Raw genomic sequence first — 15,823 nt, 5'->3', positions numbered from 1 at the left:
CTCATGACTGTACTAATACTGATGGAGATGATTTAGCTCATGATTCTGAGTTTATATCAAGTGAAATTTGCCGTTGCAATATTCATAATTTGGGTTTTTTAAATTCCACATGATATTAACTCAGAATCATGAGCTGACAAGTTTGTTTATTGGCAAGGAAGGCGGTTTATCTGAAAATATATACAGGGTGTTAGTAACATCGTAACGAATACTCAGGGGGATGATTCAGACCATGATTCTGAGTTAATATCAAATGGAATTTTTCGTCGCAAAATTCATGTTTTTTTTTATTTATTTTTTAATTATTTTCAATTCTATACTTTTGCGACGGAAATTTCCACTTGATATCAATTCCTCAATCACCCCTCAAAAGTTTTTGTTACGATGTCACTAACACCCTGTATATTTAAAAAAAATCAGGGTAACCCCCTGATTTTTTTTCCCATTCAAAAAAGCAAAATTGCAATTTGACTTATTCACATGAGTAATGTAGTCATTTGTAGGTGAATTACTTCAATGTGACATTTGTAACTGGTTGTTTAGTCAACCAAAAATGCATAAGCGAAACGCAGCGTGGGCATCCCCCCCACTTCCTCACAAGGTTGACCGATGACCTTCTGAAGGTGGCAGAACGTGGCTTCTGAAGGTGGTGGGTAGCAGAGGATCGGTCATGTTGGCGAGGCTTGGGGAAGGCCTATGACCAGATGTGGACGATTTCCGGCTGACGATGATAATTGACTCACCCAGCAAGTACTGATCATCGATGGCGTACGTGTCTCGTTCTTCAGGGAACTCCTGCCACAGCGGCCGCATCACGGGCAGGCCGTCTATGGAGTGTTCGTAGAACAGCGTGTACCTATATGTTACATTATTTAGTTATTATTTGTAACGCAATCCCAAAGTGGCAACAGGGATACCTACACTACATTCTGTTTAGTAGAAGCTGATGATTGTCTCGAGAAGACTTTCTAGGGTTTGGTTGAAACTGTATTTATTGCAATATCGGTCTAGTGGTGGTCTCCGTGGTCCAGTGGTTGACCGTCAAGCTCACTATCCGGAGGTCCCGCGTTCGAATCCCGTTGGGGAAATATCACAAAAAATATGATCCCTAGTTTGATTAGGGCATTACAGGCTGATCACCTGGTTGACCGAAAGTAGTCATCACATGAGCCATGTCAGGGGCTTTTGGAAGTTAAATAATAACCGTGAGACCAGGGTTGATGAGGTTGATAATCCACCTCATAACCCACACGATAGAAGAGAGATTGCAATATCTTATATCTTCTTACCAGAAGTCAATTAGAGCATATCGTCGTCGGTTAGCGTCGCGCAGTAAAGCGGTAGTGGCGGGCTCATACAACCAGGGCTCGCGGCGCTTGGTCTCGATGTGCGAGTGTGCGCGGAAGAACGGTTGGAACGCGCCCGCCTGAAGATAAGGTATTTATTAACTAAATTATATAAAAAATTACCAACTGACAGTCAAATGACTGTGATTTCTTAAGATCCACTTCATTCACTATACTGCCCTGATACTGCATAGCATCATAGTATCACGCCTGTATCTCCAACGGGGCCATAGCCATAGGAAATACTATTCTACGATATATTCATACATATTATATTCGCCTTATACAACTATATATTAGGAACAAAAAAGGACCTAATATTAAACCTTGGGCAACACCATATGAAAAAAAAATAAGATGTCGCTATTGATGCAGTCAAATACGTTAAGTAAGTCGTATATTTATTGGTTATTGAGCACATTGACCCGGTATTTTATGCTTAGATCACACTATTAGTTCTAATAGATGCCTTGATGTAGTAATATTTGATGATTAACGCAATCAAACGCTTTGGGTGATTCATAAAACAACAAATACTTTATTGCGCACACATGAAATACAAAAATACCAAAAAAGAAATAGAAAGAGCACAATAGGCGGCCTTACTACTATGTAGCAATCAGATCCAGGCAACCTTCAAGTATAGGAGTTATAGCGAGGTAGTGCAGCAAAGGAATACTTGTACATATAATAATAATAAAATACAAATATAGATACACTTACGAGAACACTACACTACACAACAATAATGCACATCTAAATATTATAGGTATCAAATAATCATGTGAGTTTACTGACCTGGTACCACCTGGTCATGAGCTCGCTCTCGGGGTACTTGAAGAACCCGCCGACGTCGGCGCCGCAGTGCGAGATGCCGGCGGCGCCCAGCGACAGGCACATGGGCACCGTGGCCGCCAGGTGGCCCCACTCCGCCATGTTGTCGCCCGTCCACACCGCCGCGTACCTGCCAGTGGGTGGATGCTTACTATTTGGATCACTAATGTCTACGTAAGTGAGGTGTAACGACGATGTACGATACACAATATCGTACATTTCTGCACCCATCAGCAGTTTGACAACAGTTGACCGAATCTATTCATTCATTTTATCATTTTTTTTTAGCAGTACATAAATCTATCAGAATCTATAATTTGAAACTGTACAACCCGTAAAAATTAAGAAACAATTTTGGACAAATTCACACTTTTTATCTTGAATTACGTTACATCGGAATATGATAGAATTCGTCAGAAAGCGATATCAACAAATTTGTTATTTCTGAACTTTCAAGTGAGGTAGAAACCCTTAAGGACAAAATTTAACTATGAACTCTTATCCATATATGCGCATATATGGATAAGTTTCCTAACCCGTAAATAATCGTTGCACATATACAGGGTGTTAGCGACATCGTAACGAAAATTTTGAGGGATGATTCGGACCAGGATTCTGAGTTCATATCAAGTGTCATTTTTCGTCTCAGGATTCTGTATCATGGAAAACCCAGAATCGTGGTCTAGTATTCGTTACGATGCTAAGTAGTAAGTAACTAACACCTTGTATGAAGGTGTTTCTGGCAAAGATGTACGCTTCTATATCTAATTTTTCGTTTTGGATCTCAACCTTTGCGCCACCCTCCACCATCATCTCGATCATTTCTTTGGATGATACGCAGGCAACCTTAATGTGAACCGCATAGTTATGTCTTATAGTGTTTAGATAAACAATGTTTGAGGGAAGATCGACCATCTCACCTTTGGGTTCCAGCGAAGGTAGCTCTAGTGAGTATGAAGGCGCGGTATTTCCCGTTAGTCCTGTCCATGGCTCCTTGCTTCGTAGCTCTGATGTGCCACAGTCCATATTCGTTGTGGACATGTCGATGTTCCCAGAAGGACGACAGCCCGTCGGCGCCGTCCACTGGTGGGGCGTAGTGGCGGTTGTCTTTGGGCATCGTGATCTCTGGTCCACTGAACACCTGTGGGTTCAAATTTCTCGTTGTCAGTATTGTTGGAGCCGCGGTAGCCTGTAAGGTTCGAATCCCAGCACCGGCCTAATAAACCAAAGATTTTCGAATTTGTTTTCGAATTCATGTTTGGATCATTTGGATCAGCGGTGAAGGAAAACATTGTAAAAAAGCTTATAAGATTAATGATTACTTAAATGATAAAAACGTCTGGTATTGATGTGTTCCTCTAGTTATTAAATAACTTGTAATGTACCCTCATTGATTTAAAAGATGTGTTGCTGTTGCAGTTTCTTGTCATTTCTTCTCCTCAGCCATACTTACTACTACACCTTACTACACCTTGCGAAATGACGTAAATTCAAAAATGTTACATTGACCTTCAACAAGTTTATCCATGATAATTACGTTGAATAAATGATTCTGATTTCTGATTGTGGGTTTCAAAGAGAAAATTTAAATCGTTTTTTTTTTACTCGGACGGGACGTAAACCCGCAGCTTGACAAGCCGGGACGAGCGTGTTAACCATTACACCACCGGGTCCTCCTCCTGTGCATGCGAAATGCTTTCGATCTATGTATCGTCATTACGTCGACGCTGGCGTCATCTATCTAGAATATTGAGTACTAATATTGCTTTTGACCGACACAAACAATTGTGGGTTTCCTCACAGAGAAATAATATTATGAATTGGGTAGTTTAGTTTCCTAGGTCAAAGATAAATTATGAATCTAAAAGTGACAAAAAGCGTTTTCTTTTTCTATTTAACTTATGTATGTTTTAATGAAGCCGCTGGATGCGGGCAGCGCAGGACCGATCGTCGTGGAGATCCTTGGGGGAGGCCTATGCCCAGCAGTGGGCGTCATACGGCTGATGATGATGATGTTTTAATGAAGAAAAATGTAATAATAAGTGCGACATTTTCACTACCTACCTTGTGAGAGAAATAAAGAACTATCAGAAATCAGAAATCAGAATCATTTATTCAACGTAATTATCATGGATAAACTTGTTGAAGGTCAATGTAACATTTTTGAATTTATGTCATTTCGCAAGGTGTTATGGCTGAGGAGAAGAAATGACAAGAAACTGCAACAGCAACACATCTTTTAAAAACCAATGAGGATATACATTACAAGTTATTTAATAACTAGAGGAACACATTCAATACCAGACATTTTTATCATTTAGGTAGTCATTAATCTTATAATAAGCTTTTTTACATAAAGTAAGCTTCACGTGAGCTTTAAATTTATTTTCTGACAAATTTAAAATATTATCTGGTATTTTATTGTAAAATCTATATTATTATTATTATTATTTTGTCACGTTTTTCTATGACGTCACAGGTAGCTTTTTCATACAGATTCCACAGTATTTTTGTTTTGACGTTTAGTAAAAAGTAACTGATTTGACTAGTTGGAAACTAGCCTATTATGGATCATATTCCACCGGGCTGCTCCTCTACTGCGGGTTGGCGGGTTGGTGGGACCAGACATTGCCTTTAGGTGAACTTCTGACTTCGACCATGGTGCAACACTCATCTAATCTATGTTGCTGGCTAAAGTGCTCGTGTTTCGGAAGGCACGTTAAGTACCTACTTAAGGGCGTAGTCGTTACATGAGCCATGTCAGGGGCCTTTACGCCTCAATAATAACCCTGACACCTTTCTTGTTATATTGTAAATAGACACCCGCACTTTATATTGTTAATAGACATAGAAGAGCGTGGCCACCTGACACAGGTATCTTTGCATACCTACTAGGTAGGTCTTAGCCCTAGCCTATAGATTAATGTGTGAGTTACTGAAATAAACATTTTTTTTTTGATAGCAGGGTTGATGAGGTCGTTAATTTACCTCACGATAGAAGAAGAAGCTAAAGTAAATACTCACGCTGGGCTCATTCATGTCGTTCCAGAAGTGGACGTCCTTGCTGGTCCCGGGGAAGTTCTCGAAGCGGTATCTCTCCGCGTAGTACTTGCTCGCGGCCGGGTTGAAGAAGTCCAGGTACGAGGAGGAGCCGGGCCAGCACCAACCTGGGGGGAAGATAATTTATGAAAGAAAGAAAAAATATTTATTTCTTTACTTATGTTTTCACATACTTAACATAAACAGCCTATATACGTCCCACTGCTGGGCACTGGCCTCCCCTCAATCAACCGGAGGGGGTATGGAGCATACTCCACCACGCTGCTCCAATGCAGATTGGTGGAGGTGTTTTTTAACGGCTAATAGCCGGAACCAACGGCTTAACGTGCCCTCCGAAGCACGGAATCATCTTACATTTTCAGACAATCAGGTGATTCAAGCCTGAAAAGTCCTTACTTATTGTTGTTCTAGGATGTAAGTGACATATTACCGAATACTGAGAGGGATGATTCAAACCATGATTCCGAGTTAATATCAAGAATTTATCCATAGCAAAAGTATAGATTTGAATTTAATTTTACACAAAAAAATACACGAATTTTGCGACGGAAAATTCCACTTCAACTCAGAATCATGGTCTGAACCATCCCCCTCAATATACGTTACGTTGTCACTAACACCCTATTGACTTGTATGGCTTCTTATATCCTCCTAAGGCCCACGACCCTACTAGTAGTACTAATCCCATTGTTTAACTATTGTGTCTGGAAATCCGGGCCTTACGACGATATTATAATTATGTGTTCTCATAGCTAAAGTATAGATTTGAAAATAATTTTAAACACAAAAAAAAACTAATTTTGCGACGGAAAATTCCACTTGATATTAACTCAGAATCATAGTCTGAATCATCGCCCTCAGTATTCGTTACGATGTGACTAACACCATGTATGTAAACTGACCGTCGTAGTCCTTGCCGTCCTTGTCCTTGACATAGTAGCTGTTGTCCTGGGCGTCCTCGTGCACGAAGTACCCGGCCTCGCGCTTGATGTGAGGGTCGATGATGACCACCAGCTTGCGGCCCTTGGCTGTCAGGTTGGCCACCATCTCGGCCGGGCGCGGGAACTTCTCTGGGTCCCATGTGAAGTACCTGGGTGAAAATAAAAAGAAATATAAACTACTTCGATCCTACTTCGATCATAATATACATATATCGAAGGTTTTTCTATGTATAATTGTAAACTAAGTGATACCTACACGTTTCATATGTAACCCGGGGTAATCTATAATAGGCTTTCTTGTTACTTAAAATATTATATCACTACTATGTATACTATATAAGCTGTTGATTACCTGAACAATAAATAAATAAAAAAGTTTTTTTGGGCTTCGTAGCAGAATGTAATTTTGATAGTCAAATCAGCTACTTTTTACTCAACGTCAAAACACGAAATTACTATGGAATTTGAATGAAGAATCACAGTGTGAAAAACGTGATAAAATGTCGGACTGATTATTAAATTTTTTTTCTTGATTAAAATTCATAAACAAGTTAGGCAGCTTTTCTAAAAACGAAAATATAATAATAATAACGTTTATTGCATCAATTTTTTTTTTTTTTCATTTCAATATTAAATAAACTATCTTCATACTAGAATTGAAAAAGACGTGTAGATCAGACATTGCGATACACTATAGTATGACCCAGAGAGGTGTTAGTTTCCAACTAGTCATATCAGTTACTTTTTACTAAACGTCAAAACACGAAATTATGGAATTTGTATGAAAAAGCACACTGTGACGTCATAGAAAGACGTGATAAAATGTCGGACTTATTATTACGTTTCTTTTGATTAAAATTCATAAGTAAGTTAAATAGAAAAAAGAAAATGTTTTTCAGTACTTTTAGACCTGTCTCTATTTAGTGGTCAGAATTTCCTATTTTATGTTGAACCCAGTACAGTCATGAGCAATATCATGTACCCACTTTAGAACCCTGTCGCACTATCATGTTTGACATTTAATGAGAATTACGGTTTAATTTGTCAAAAAAGTTAATGTGACATGGTTTCAAAGTGTATACATATTAATACTCGTGACCGTACACGACCCAATTGGTACGGAGGTTAGTTACCGTTCCTTACGCAATATTATACTTTGCCTCTGCTCAGGACTGGGACACAGTAAACTTATGGTAAAAAAAGAAATAATAATAAAATGAGGTTAGTATAAACTAGTGATGTTCCGAATATCCGTATCCGTATCCGCGGATATCCGAGATAAAAGAAAAATCCGTGTCCGCTTACTTTTCACGCGGATCTTTTACGGATCTTTTTCAGGTGATTAAGTAGAATTATTAAATAAAAAACTATAAAATTCCACTCAGATTGTTTTTATTTCTTAAAATCAAATATTTGGCACCTTTATATTGCAAAAATTTAGATAGATAGATCTTTATAATGAAAGCAAGATAAAATATCACTTTTATAACAATGAAATAACTAAAACTTTAATCTTTTTTTTTTAAGAAAATAAAGATCCGTATCCGTATCCGCGGATCTTTACACTAAATATCCGTATTCAGATCCGTATCCGCGGATATACATTTTTAACGATCCGGCACATCACTAGTATAAACTCACTTCTTACTCTCTAACATGACAAAGAGATACTAAGATAGAATCACACACCATGTAAACCACTATGCCCTTAACGAACCGCTCGATACGAGACACCTTAAACGGCTACATATGGGATAACATAGCACAATAAAGGCTGTTCAAGAATGGAAGGACAAGCCTTACTCGACATATAAAACAACTGCTGAAAGTCCAAGGACTGATTGCGAGTTTACAAATTAATAATAATAAAAAAAATATAATAAAATAAAATATAATGTAGCAGGCTGGGCTGTAGGCCATCTACGGCGTCCACAGGTGGCCGATAGTGGAACGGCCATCAGATATGATGGTTAGCTGCGAATATAAAAATAAGCAGTCCCCGACCAAACAGCGACAGGATTAGCAGAACGTAGTGGGTAGCTCACTGGGACGGGCTAACCTATAAAATGCTACTTAGGTTCTATGACGATCTTGTGACGTAGCGAGTAGGCGCTACTTTAAAAGCGCACGCTTGACGCCGGGCAGCAGCGGTATCAGTACTGGTTGGAGGCCGAGGAAATGGATTCTGGTAGGGCTCTAGCTAGAACATCACCGATTGAGAAATTGGTCGGTGTACTGCGGAACGGAAGGCGATTGGGGCAACCACCGTTCTACACGCCCTATCTATGGAGTAATGAAGGCGATTACTCCACCGATAGAAGGAGCTCGGTGGCGCAGCGGTAAAGGCGCTCGGTCTGCGATTGTTGAAGTTAAGCAACTTTCGCAAAGGCCGGTCATAGGATGGGTGACCACAAAAAAAAGTTTTCATCTCGAGCTCCTCCGTGCTTCGGAAGGCACGTAAAGCCGTTGGTCCCGGCTGCATTAGCAGTCGTTAATAACCACCAATCCGCACTGGGCCCGCGTGGTGGTTTAAGGCCCGATCTCCCTATCCATCCATAGGGAAGGCCCGTGCCCCAGCAGTGGGGACGTTAATGGGCTGATGATGACTCCACCGACAAGAGCGCAGCTCTTAAATAAAGAGAGAGAAAAAAATACTCACTTTTTGCGGTCGGTGTACTCGATGTCGAGCCAGATCACGTCGGCCGGTATGTCGTGCGCGTCGAAGTTCTCGTCGACCGAGCGCACGTCCGCCTCATCCACATAGTTCCAACGCGACTGGTGATACGCCAGCGAGAATTTCTACACGAAAGATACGAAAAATAGACATTAAAAAAAGCGAAAGTTCACTCATTGACCAATCACTTTAAGCCGTTGGTCCCGGTTACTACTTAGTGATGTTAGTATGTAGTCGTTACATGAGTCACGTCAGGGGTCTTTGGCGGCTCAATAGTAACCCTGACACCAGGGTTGATGGGGTTGGTAATTCACCTCACAACCCACACGATAGAAGAAACGACGACGATAGATCACTAATCACTACATAAAAACAACGCGGGTATTTTGAAAAACTATTTTTAAAATGTTTAGACGTCATTTCGGTGATTCAAGTTTTAACGATAAGCACCTAATCATGGTACTAGTTAGGACACGTTATTGTGTTGTGGTGAGCGCAGTACTCACGGGCGGCAGCGGCGCGGCGCCCGTGAGCCGCGTGTACTGCCGGAACACGTCTGCCGGCCTGTCCCCCAGCAGCACGAACACATCCACAATGCCCGACTCAGACATGAATCTGAAACATATATGAAACGAAATGAAATTTCTTGTAGTAAATGTGGTTTTACATAGTGAAGGAAGTAAATATTAATGGTTCAGCACATTCAGTCATATTCTGACATACAATAGGTAATTACATATTATATTATAAATCTAATCTTACTCTATATATAAACGAATCGAATAATGACGAAGCTTGTTGCTGATTTCGGTTTGTATTTTGACGAAACATTTGTGGATTTATGGTTTATTCTTGTTTTTAGTTCCTTTTTGACGAAGCCTGTGGTGGATTTAATGATGTTTTTTTTTATTGAAGATTTACTCTATATTAACTAGTTATATTTACATCATACATAACATTATTAGGATGCAATAACTCGTTCAAAGAATAAAAAACCTTTTCTCTTAGCCACAGATTTAGCTTTACACGGAAATGTTTTAAAGGAAGTTCTCTTAAATGGTTGGGGAGGGCATTGTACGTCCTCACACATATTGAGTAACAATTCTTATAAAACACAGCTGTTCTAGGCACTATTTCATAAACAAGTTTCCTAGGATTTCTAAATTTCGATTAACACATAATCAATCTCTCGAAGTTTTAAATATTTCTCTATGTGTTTTAACAAAATTGGCAAGCTCATAGATGTACAAATGAGATTCAATCATGGCTCGATTTAAACTCAACAGCATCGAACACCTGGGGGGTTAGGCCACGCGCACTACGAGTTTTTCGCCGCGCGGCAGAAAAAAGCGGCGGCATAATGTCGCACTGTAATTCTGTGCCAAACAGTTTTAAATTGTATTGCGCGCACTTGACGGCAGAGCCACCGCAGCGGCGCAGTATTACAGTGCGACATTATGCCGCTGCTCTTTTCTGCCGCGCGGCGAAAAATTCGTAGAGCGCGCCTGGCCTTAAAAAGGCCACATTGAAGCATTTCATTTACATACATACATAAACTCACGCCTATCTCCCACCGGGGTAAGCGGGGTTTAAGTTGGTTTAGACACGTAGAGCGGATGAAGGATAATAGGATTACGAACATACACACACATACATAAACTCACGCCTATTTCCCACCGGGGTAAGCAGAGACTGTAGAATTCCATTTGTTTCGATCCTGAGACACTTAATTGTTTGCACATTCATCAATCGCTTCATACATGCATGCCAGTTCAGAGTAGATCTTACTGAACCTTTTCTAAAGACATCTCCGATTACGAATTAAGATTACGAAAGCGGTATAGATGCTAAAGCTGGCAGAGGAAGACCTATTGGAGATGTCTTTCGAAAAGGTTCAGTACGATCTACTCTGAACCGGCGTGCGTGTATGAAGCCTGTTGTCTTAAACGTTGTACCGGGTGAGAGCCTTCAGCGCTCCCCATTTGTCCGGCCTAGTAGTTAATGCCATCTGCGGCAAATCTACAATAAGTCACGTCAATAAAAAAAATCTGGCCATCGATGTCCAGGTTGCCAAGGGCAGAGCACCTATGTCTCAAACGTGTCGTTGATATAAAGAAGTGACACCAACCTAGCATCAACCTTGCGCTTCTGGCCGCCCGTGACCAGGTTGACCAGGGAAGAGACCACGTTGCCCTCGGCGTAGTTGACCACGTCCACCCACGTCTCGGCTGAGTTGTGCCAGAAAACGCCAGCGCTTCGGGATGAACTGTCGACAAACATCAAATTAATAAAAAATATTTATGTAGGGTGGAGTAAAAATAGAATCAACGATTTCTTATATTTTCTTAAAAAGAAAATGTGATCCAAAACACTCCCTTCTAATGTCTAACCGCCGCCATCTTCCTTCCCCTTCATCTCTCTCCCTCTCACATCCCCTCAGGATTAAAAATAAATAAATAAATAAATAAACATCACATTCATAATAATCTTTCATTCCCACATTTATATTTTAATTTAAAAAAATATTTCTCCGATGAGGTGTTGAAAGTATCTGTATTGCAGTGTATAGTTATAATCATAAATGTGAACAAAAAAATATTTTAAAAAAATATATAGGAGAGGACCCAATTCCTCAGTCAATGCTAGCGGTTTTGTTTTCTTTACTCCCAGCCTATAATTAGCGAATAATTAATAGAATATTTTTAAATGAAAACTTCTTTTTTTAAATTATCATTTATGCTATTATATAGCAAATTTTAATTAGTAATTATAAATATTAAATAATAATTATCAAATTTTCTATATAACTTATTTATGAATTTTAATAAAAAGAAAAATTTAATAAGTGCGACATTTTGTCACTTTTTTATGACGTCACAGATTGCTTGTTCATACAAATTCTATATTAATTTCGTGTTTTGACGTTTAGTAAAAAAGTAACAGATTTGAATAGTTAGAAACTGGCCTATTCCAACAACAACAATGTACAATCAAAGAGCAAAAGTGCAGTCACTGAGCCCAGCGAATTATTTGTAAACAGTTGTGAAATTATGAACCATTAGTTGTCATAATTGTAAAATTTATGTTTTTATAGTTGTTTTTTGTCTATTACAGAAACAACATGCCTACTAACAGGCTGAATACAGAGATTGTAATAAATTTATGTAACATCTTTTTACCCACGACGGAACGGAGCAGGTATATGCGTTTAGGGTGAGAGATGTTTGTTTGTGTGTGCGTTTGTGCAAAGTAATGTTCCCACCTATCTTCTAAACTAATGATCCGATTTTGATGCGGTTTTCAATAACGGGTGTGTGTTTTGTATACCTGTATTAAAGATTTTGATTTGATTTGACATGTAACCAGGAGGTCTTAAGTGCAACCAGTTAATTTATTACTTTGCAAGAAACTGATTGGACTTTTGCAGCTTGCCGTACGTACCCATGTGCATACATAACAGGCACGGCGCCATATATCGCCATGCGACTGTCCAGCTCGTATTCGAACACGTCAAGGTTATACAGCCTGTACGGCTCACCGTCTGTCGTGGTCTTCAGGAAGAAGCGGTCTGTGTGTTGGGGGATACCTGTGGACAACACATTGGGTTCTTTATTTAAAATCAGTTGCTTTTTTTTGCGAGAAGATTCACTGATGATTTACTGTTCTGATAAAAGAACATCTGGGGGGTTAAAATGGCCACATCGAAGCAATTCACACTTATATGCGCAAATGTCAAAATGCAATATTGCTTTCTTAAATGAATTGCTTCGATGTGGCCATTTTAACCCCCTGGTCTTTCAACTTAGACAATAAAGTCTTTATACGTTCCACAGCTGTGCACAAACCCCCACCTTAACCAACTGGAGGGGGTATGGAGCATACTCCACAACGCTGCTCCAGTGCGGGTTGGAGGTGTTGTTGGTTTTTTACTAAAACTTCAAAAATGCCTTGCAAAGCACATGGCGACGCAGGATGGGATGACGTCAGCTGGGCAAAACTTCTTCTGTCGTGTGGTTGTGAGGTGGATTACCAACCCCATAAACCCTGGTGTCAGGGTTAGTACTGAGCAGCCATAGGCCCCGGACATAACTCATGTAACGACTATCTTCTTACGTTTGGACAATCAGGTGATCAGCCTATAATGTCCTAACCAAACTAGGGATCACAAAGTGATTTTTGTGATTTGTCCCTACCGGAATTCGAACGCGGGACATCCGGATCGTGAGCACAACGCTCATCCACTGAACCACGGAGGCAGTTGGGCTAACCTTGAAATGTTAGCTGTCGCTTTTGAGCGTACCTGGTTTTCTTATACCATGTTCGTACCTAAGGAGTTGTCCGCCATACTGACGCTTGCCTTCCTCAAGTTCACAATAGTAAGTAAGTAAAAAGTTTATTTCCTCAACAAAAAAGAATCCATAACAAAAGACATTTGGTTTGTACATACAATTTTTGAGAAGAGGCTGGTGCCTAAACTAGGTAAAACCTGTCATATAGGACACCAGGTCTCCACCTCCAGATATTAAACAGTTAAAATTACAATTATGAAAAATTTGCAGAGCAGCTAGTAAATAATACAGTCATCATCATCATCAGCCCATTAACATCCCCACTGCTGGGGCACGGGCCTTCCCTATGGACGGATAGGGAGATCGGGCCTTAAACCACCACGCGGGCCCAGTGCGGATTGATGGTTATTAACGACTGCTAATGCAGCCGGGACCAACGGCTTAACGTGCCTTCCGAAGCACGGAGGAGCTCGAGATGAAAACTTTTATTTTTTGTGGTCACCCATCCTATGACCGGCCTTTGCGAAAGTTCTTAACGCAGACCGAGCGCGTTTACCGCTGCGCCACCGAGCTCCTCAAATAATACAGTAAAAGAGTAAAAATAAAAGAAAGTAAAATAATAAATTTCAACGTGTTTGTGTGTATGTATGTGTGTGTGTGTGTGTGAGTGAGCGTGTGTGTGTGTGTAACAATAAAAGGCGCTTCGTCACTCGCTGCTCAATCAACCCCACCGCGCCTCCTCCGAGGAGGAAGCGCCCCCATCGTTACCCGAGGGACCTCCTCTCGCCCGGGAAGAGGGAACCAGTGCAACAGAAGAAACCTGATGACACAGAAGAAGAAGACCAGCCCGCGCCTAAACGCAGGCGGCTCACTGGGCCTCCCCCAACGGGGTCTCACCCGGTGGGCTAGACCGCGAAGGCGGGGCTTAAACCCAGGGACCCTTCCGTAGCTGCGGAAGGCGTGGACAACCACCTTAAGGAGCAGGAGCTCCAGAATGTTTCCCCACACACTCGTGTGTGAGAAGACAACGACGCTGCTCAATCATTCGTGACACGTGTCCCACCGAAGTTGTCGCAGCATCAGATAGAACTCACCATAAACATGGTCGGCGTCAGGGAAGCTGACATCGACCGACACCGCCTCGTTTCCACGTGGTTTTCTGTCGTGGTGGGTCTTGAAATTTTCGCTCCACGCCGACTCGTCCTCCTGCGGAATAAAAACATAAGATCTCACGACTATATCCCAAGTGTGGTAGTTAGTACATCCATCGCAAGACGAACCGTTTGTTGCACCGTCCCGCATCCAAGTATAATTTATGGCTGATTCCTGAAAGATTTCGGATTTAATTTTTCAGATTTTTTTTATTTGAGATTTGATATTTTTTTTATTTGAATTGAAATGCCATCAGAGCAATAAGACCGCCCATTTGTACTGCTGATAAATGTTTATACGTTTTGTTTGTATGCAATATATTATACGTGGATATTTGATTTTAAGCCGCTAAGCTCTTTGACCTCAACCCACACGATAAGAAGAGAAGAGCCGCTAAGCCGTTGGTCCCGGGCTACTAGCACAAACACCTCCACCAACCCGCAGTGGAGCAGCGTGGTGGAGTATGCTCCATACCCCCTCCGGTTGATTGAGGGAGGCCTGTGCCCAGCAGTGGCACGTGTATAGGTTGTTTATGTTATGTATTTGATTTTATTTGATGAACTATGTACGCACACCTCACCGAGCTTTCTGGTAGACCAAAGAGATAGGTGGTGACCGACCAGTCTATAATGGTGTTAGTGAAAACTGCACTTAAGATAAATTAATAACTCATTGGTGCAAATATAATAATAAAAATAAATATTTTGCCACAAAAAAAAAAGCGCTCCCCTGAGGAATAAACATTCAATTTGCCATTAGTTTTGCTATTTTAATTCTTGATTGGTATAAGCCAGTGGTGGATTCGAACCTGCGACCTCAACAGTGAGAGTCAAACGTTCTTCCAACTAGGCTAACGCGTCTCCAATAATATTACAAACTTCCTCAATAGCTGGATTTACGTTATGACCGTAACACAAAGTATAAACACAGTTATGACCCCATGACCTCACGTAGGTAATTAAATATAAATAACTCATATACTTATCTAATTAGTATACCTATTAATACATACAATGAACGTGTTATGTTATGAATATTGGTATAATATGAAATGGTCTTTGTTTGACAGAAATAATATGTTATCAATTTTAATTTGTGTTGTATACGTCACTATTAGTTACGCACATCACTACAGCTGTCGCGATTGCAGTGTTGCCGATCTGTGGGGAATTCCCCAAACTGCGGGGAAAGCAAAGCTGATTGGGGAATGTGTGGGGAGAGCTTCAATTCGGGGAAAATGCGGGGATTTTAAGTATGAACACAAATACGCGATATTTAACATCAAATTTCTCCTAGTCTTGATTGATTTCCCTGATAGCCTTTTATTCCGTAAGTTGACGTCAGAATAATGGTCAAGTTGCCGTCCAACTACTGCCGTATTTTGACGTCAAGTTTACAGCAGAATCTGGAGAGTAAAATTTGACGGAAACTTGCGGTGAATTTAACGTTAAGTATTATCTATTATCGCCGCCTAGTGGCAGAAATAAAAATCACATGGAATATGTCGCGACCTACCGGCAGAATTTA

General features: G+C 40.5%; 1 protein-coding gene across 2 annotated transcripts in view; it reads right to left on the bottom strand.

The window, feature by feature from the left end:
• Positions 1–15,823, bottom strand: part of LOC126378051 (neutral alpha-glucosidase AB) — a 35,096-nt gene that overhangs the window by 6,672 nt on the left and 12,601 nt on the right. For both annotated transcript variants that reach the window (XM_050026154.1, XM_050026155.1), the window contains exons 5-15: positions 14,239–14,350; positions 12,297–12,441; positions 10,984–11,121; positions 9,362–9,470; positions 8,841–8,980; positions 6,143–6,330; positions 5,205–5,347; positions 3,101–3,321; positions 2,145–2,310; positions 1,290–1,426; positions 744–856 (exon numbers count right to left, since the gene is read on the bottom strand). In XM_050026154.1, the coding sequence (XP_049882111.1) occupies positions 744–856; positions 1,290–1,426; positions 2,145–2,310; positions 3,101–3,321; positions 5,205–5,347; positions 6,143–6,330; positions 8,841–8,980; positions 9,362–9,470; positions 10,984–11,121; positions 12,297–12,441; positions 14,239–14,350 (1,612 nt within the window). The remainder of the gene's footprint in view (positions 1–743; positions 857–1,289; positions 1,427–2,144; positions 2,311–3,100; positions 3,322–5,204; positions 5,348–6,142; positions 6,331–8,840; positions 8,981–9,361; positions 9,471–10,983; positions 11,122–12,296; positions 12,442–14,238; positions 14,351–15,823) is intronic.

The sequence above is a fragment of the Pectinophora gossypiella genome, chromosome 25 (assembly GCF_024362695.1).
Source record: "Pectinophora gossypiella chromosome 25, ilPecGoss1.1, whole genome shotgun sequence".
NCBI classification, from domain to species: Eukaryota; Metazoa; Arthropoda; class Insecta; order Lepidoptera; family Gelechiidae; genus Pectinophora; species Pectinophora gossypiella.
This window is presented reverse-complemented; position numbering and strand designations above follow the sequence as displayed.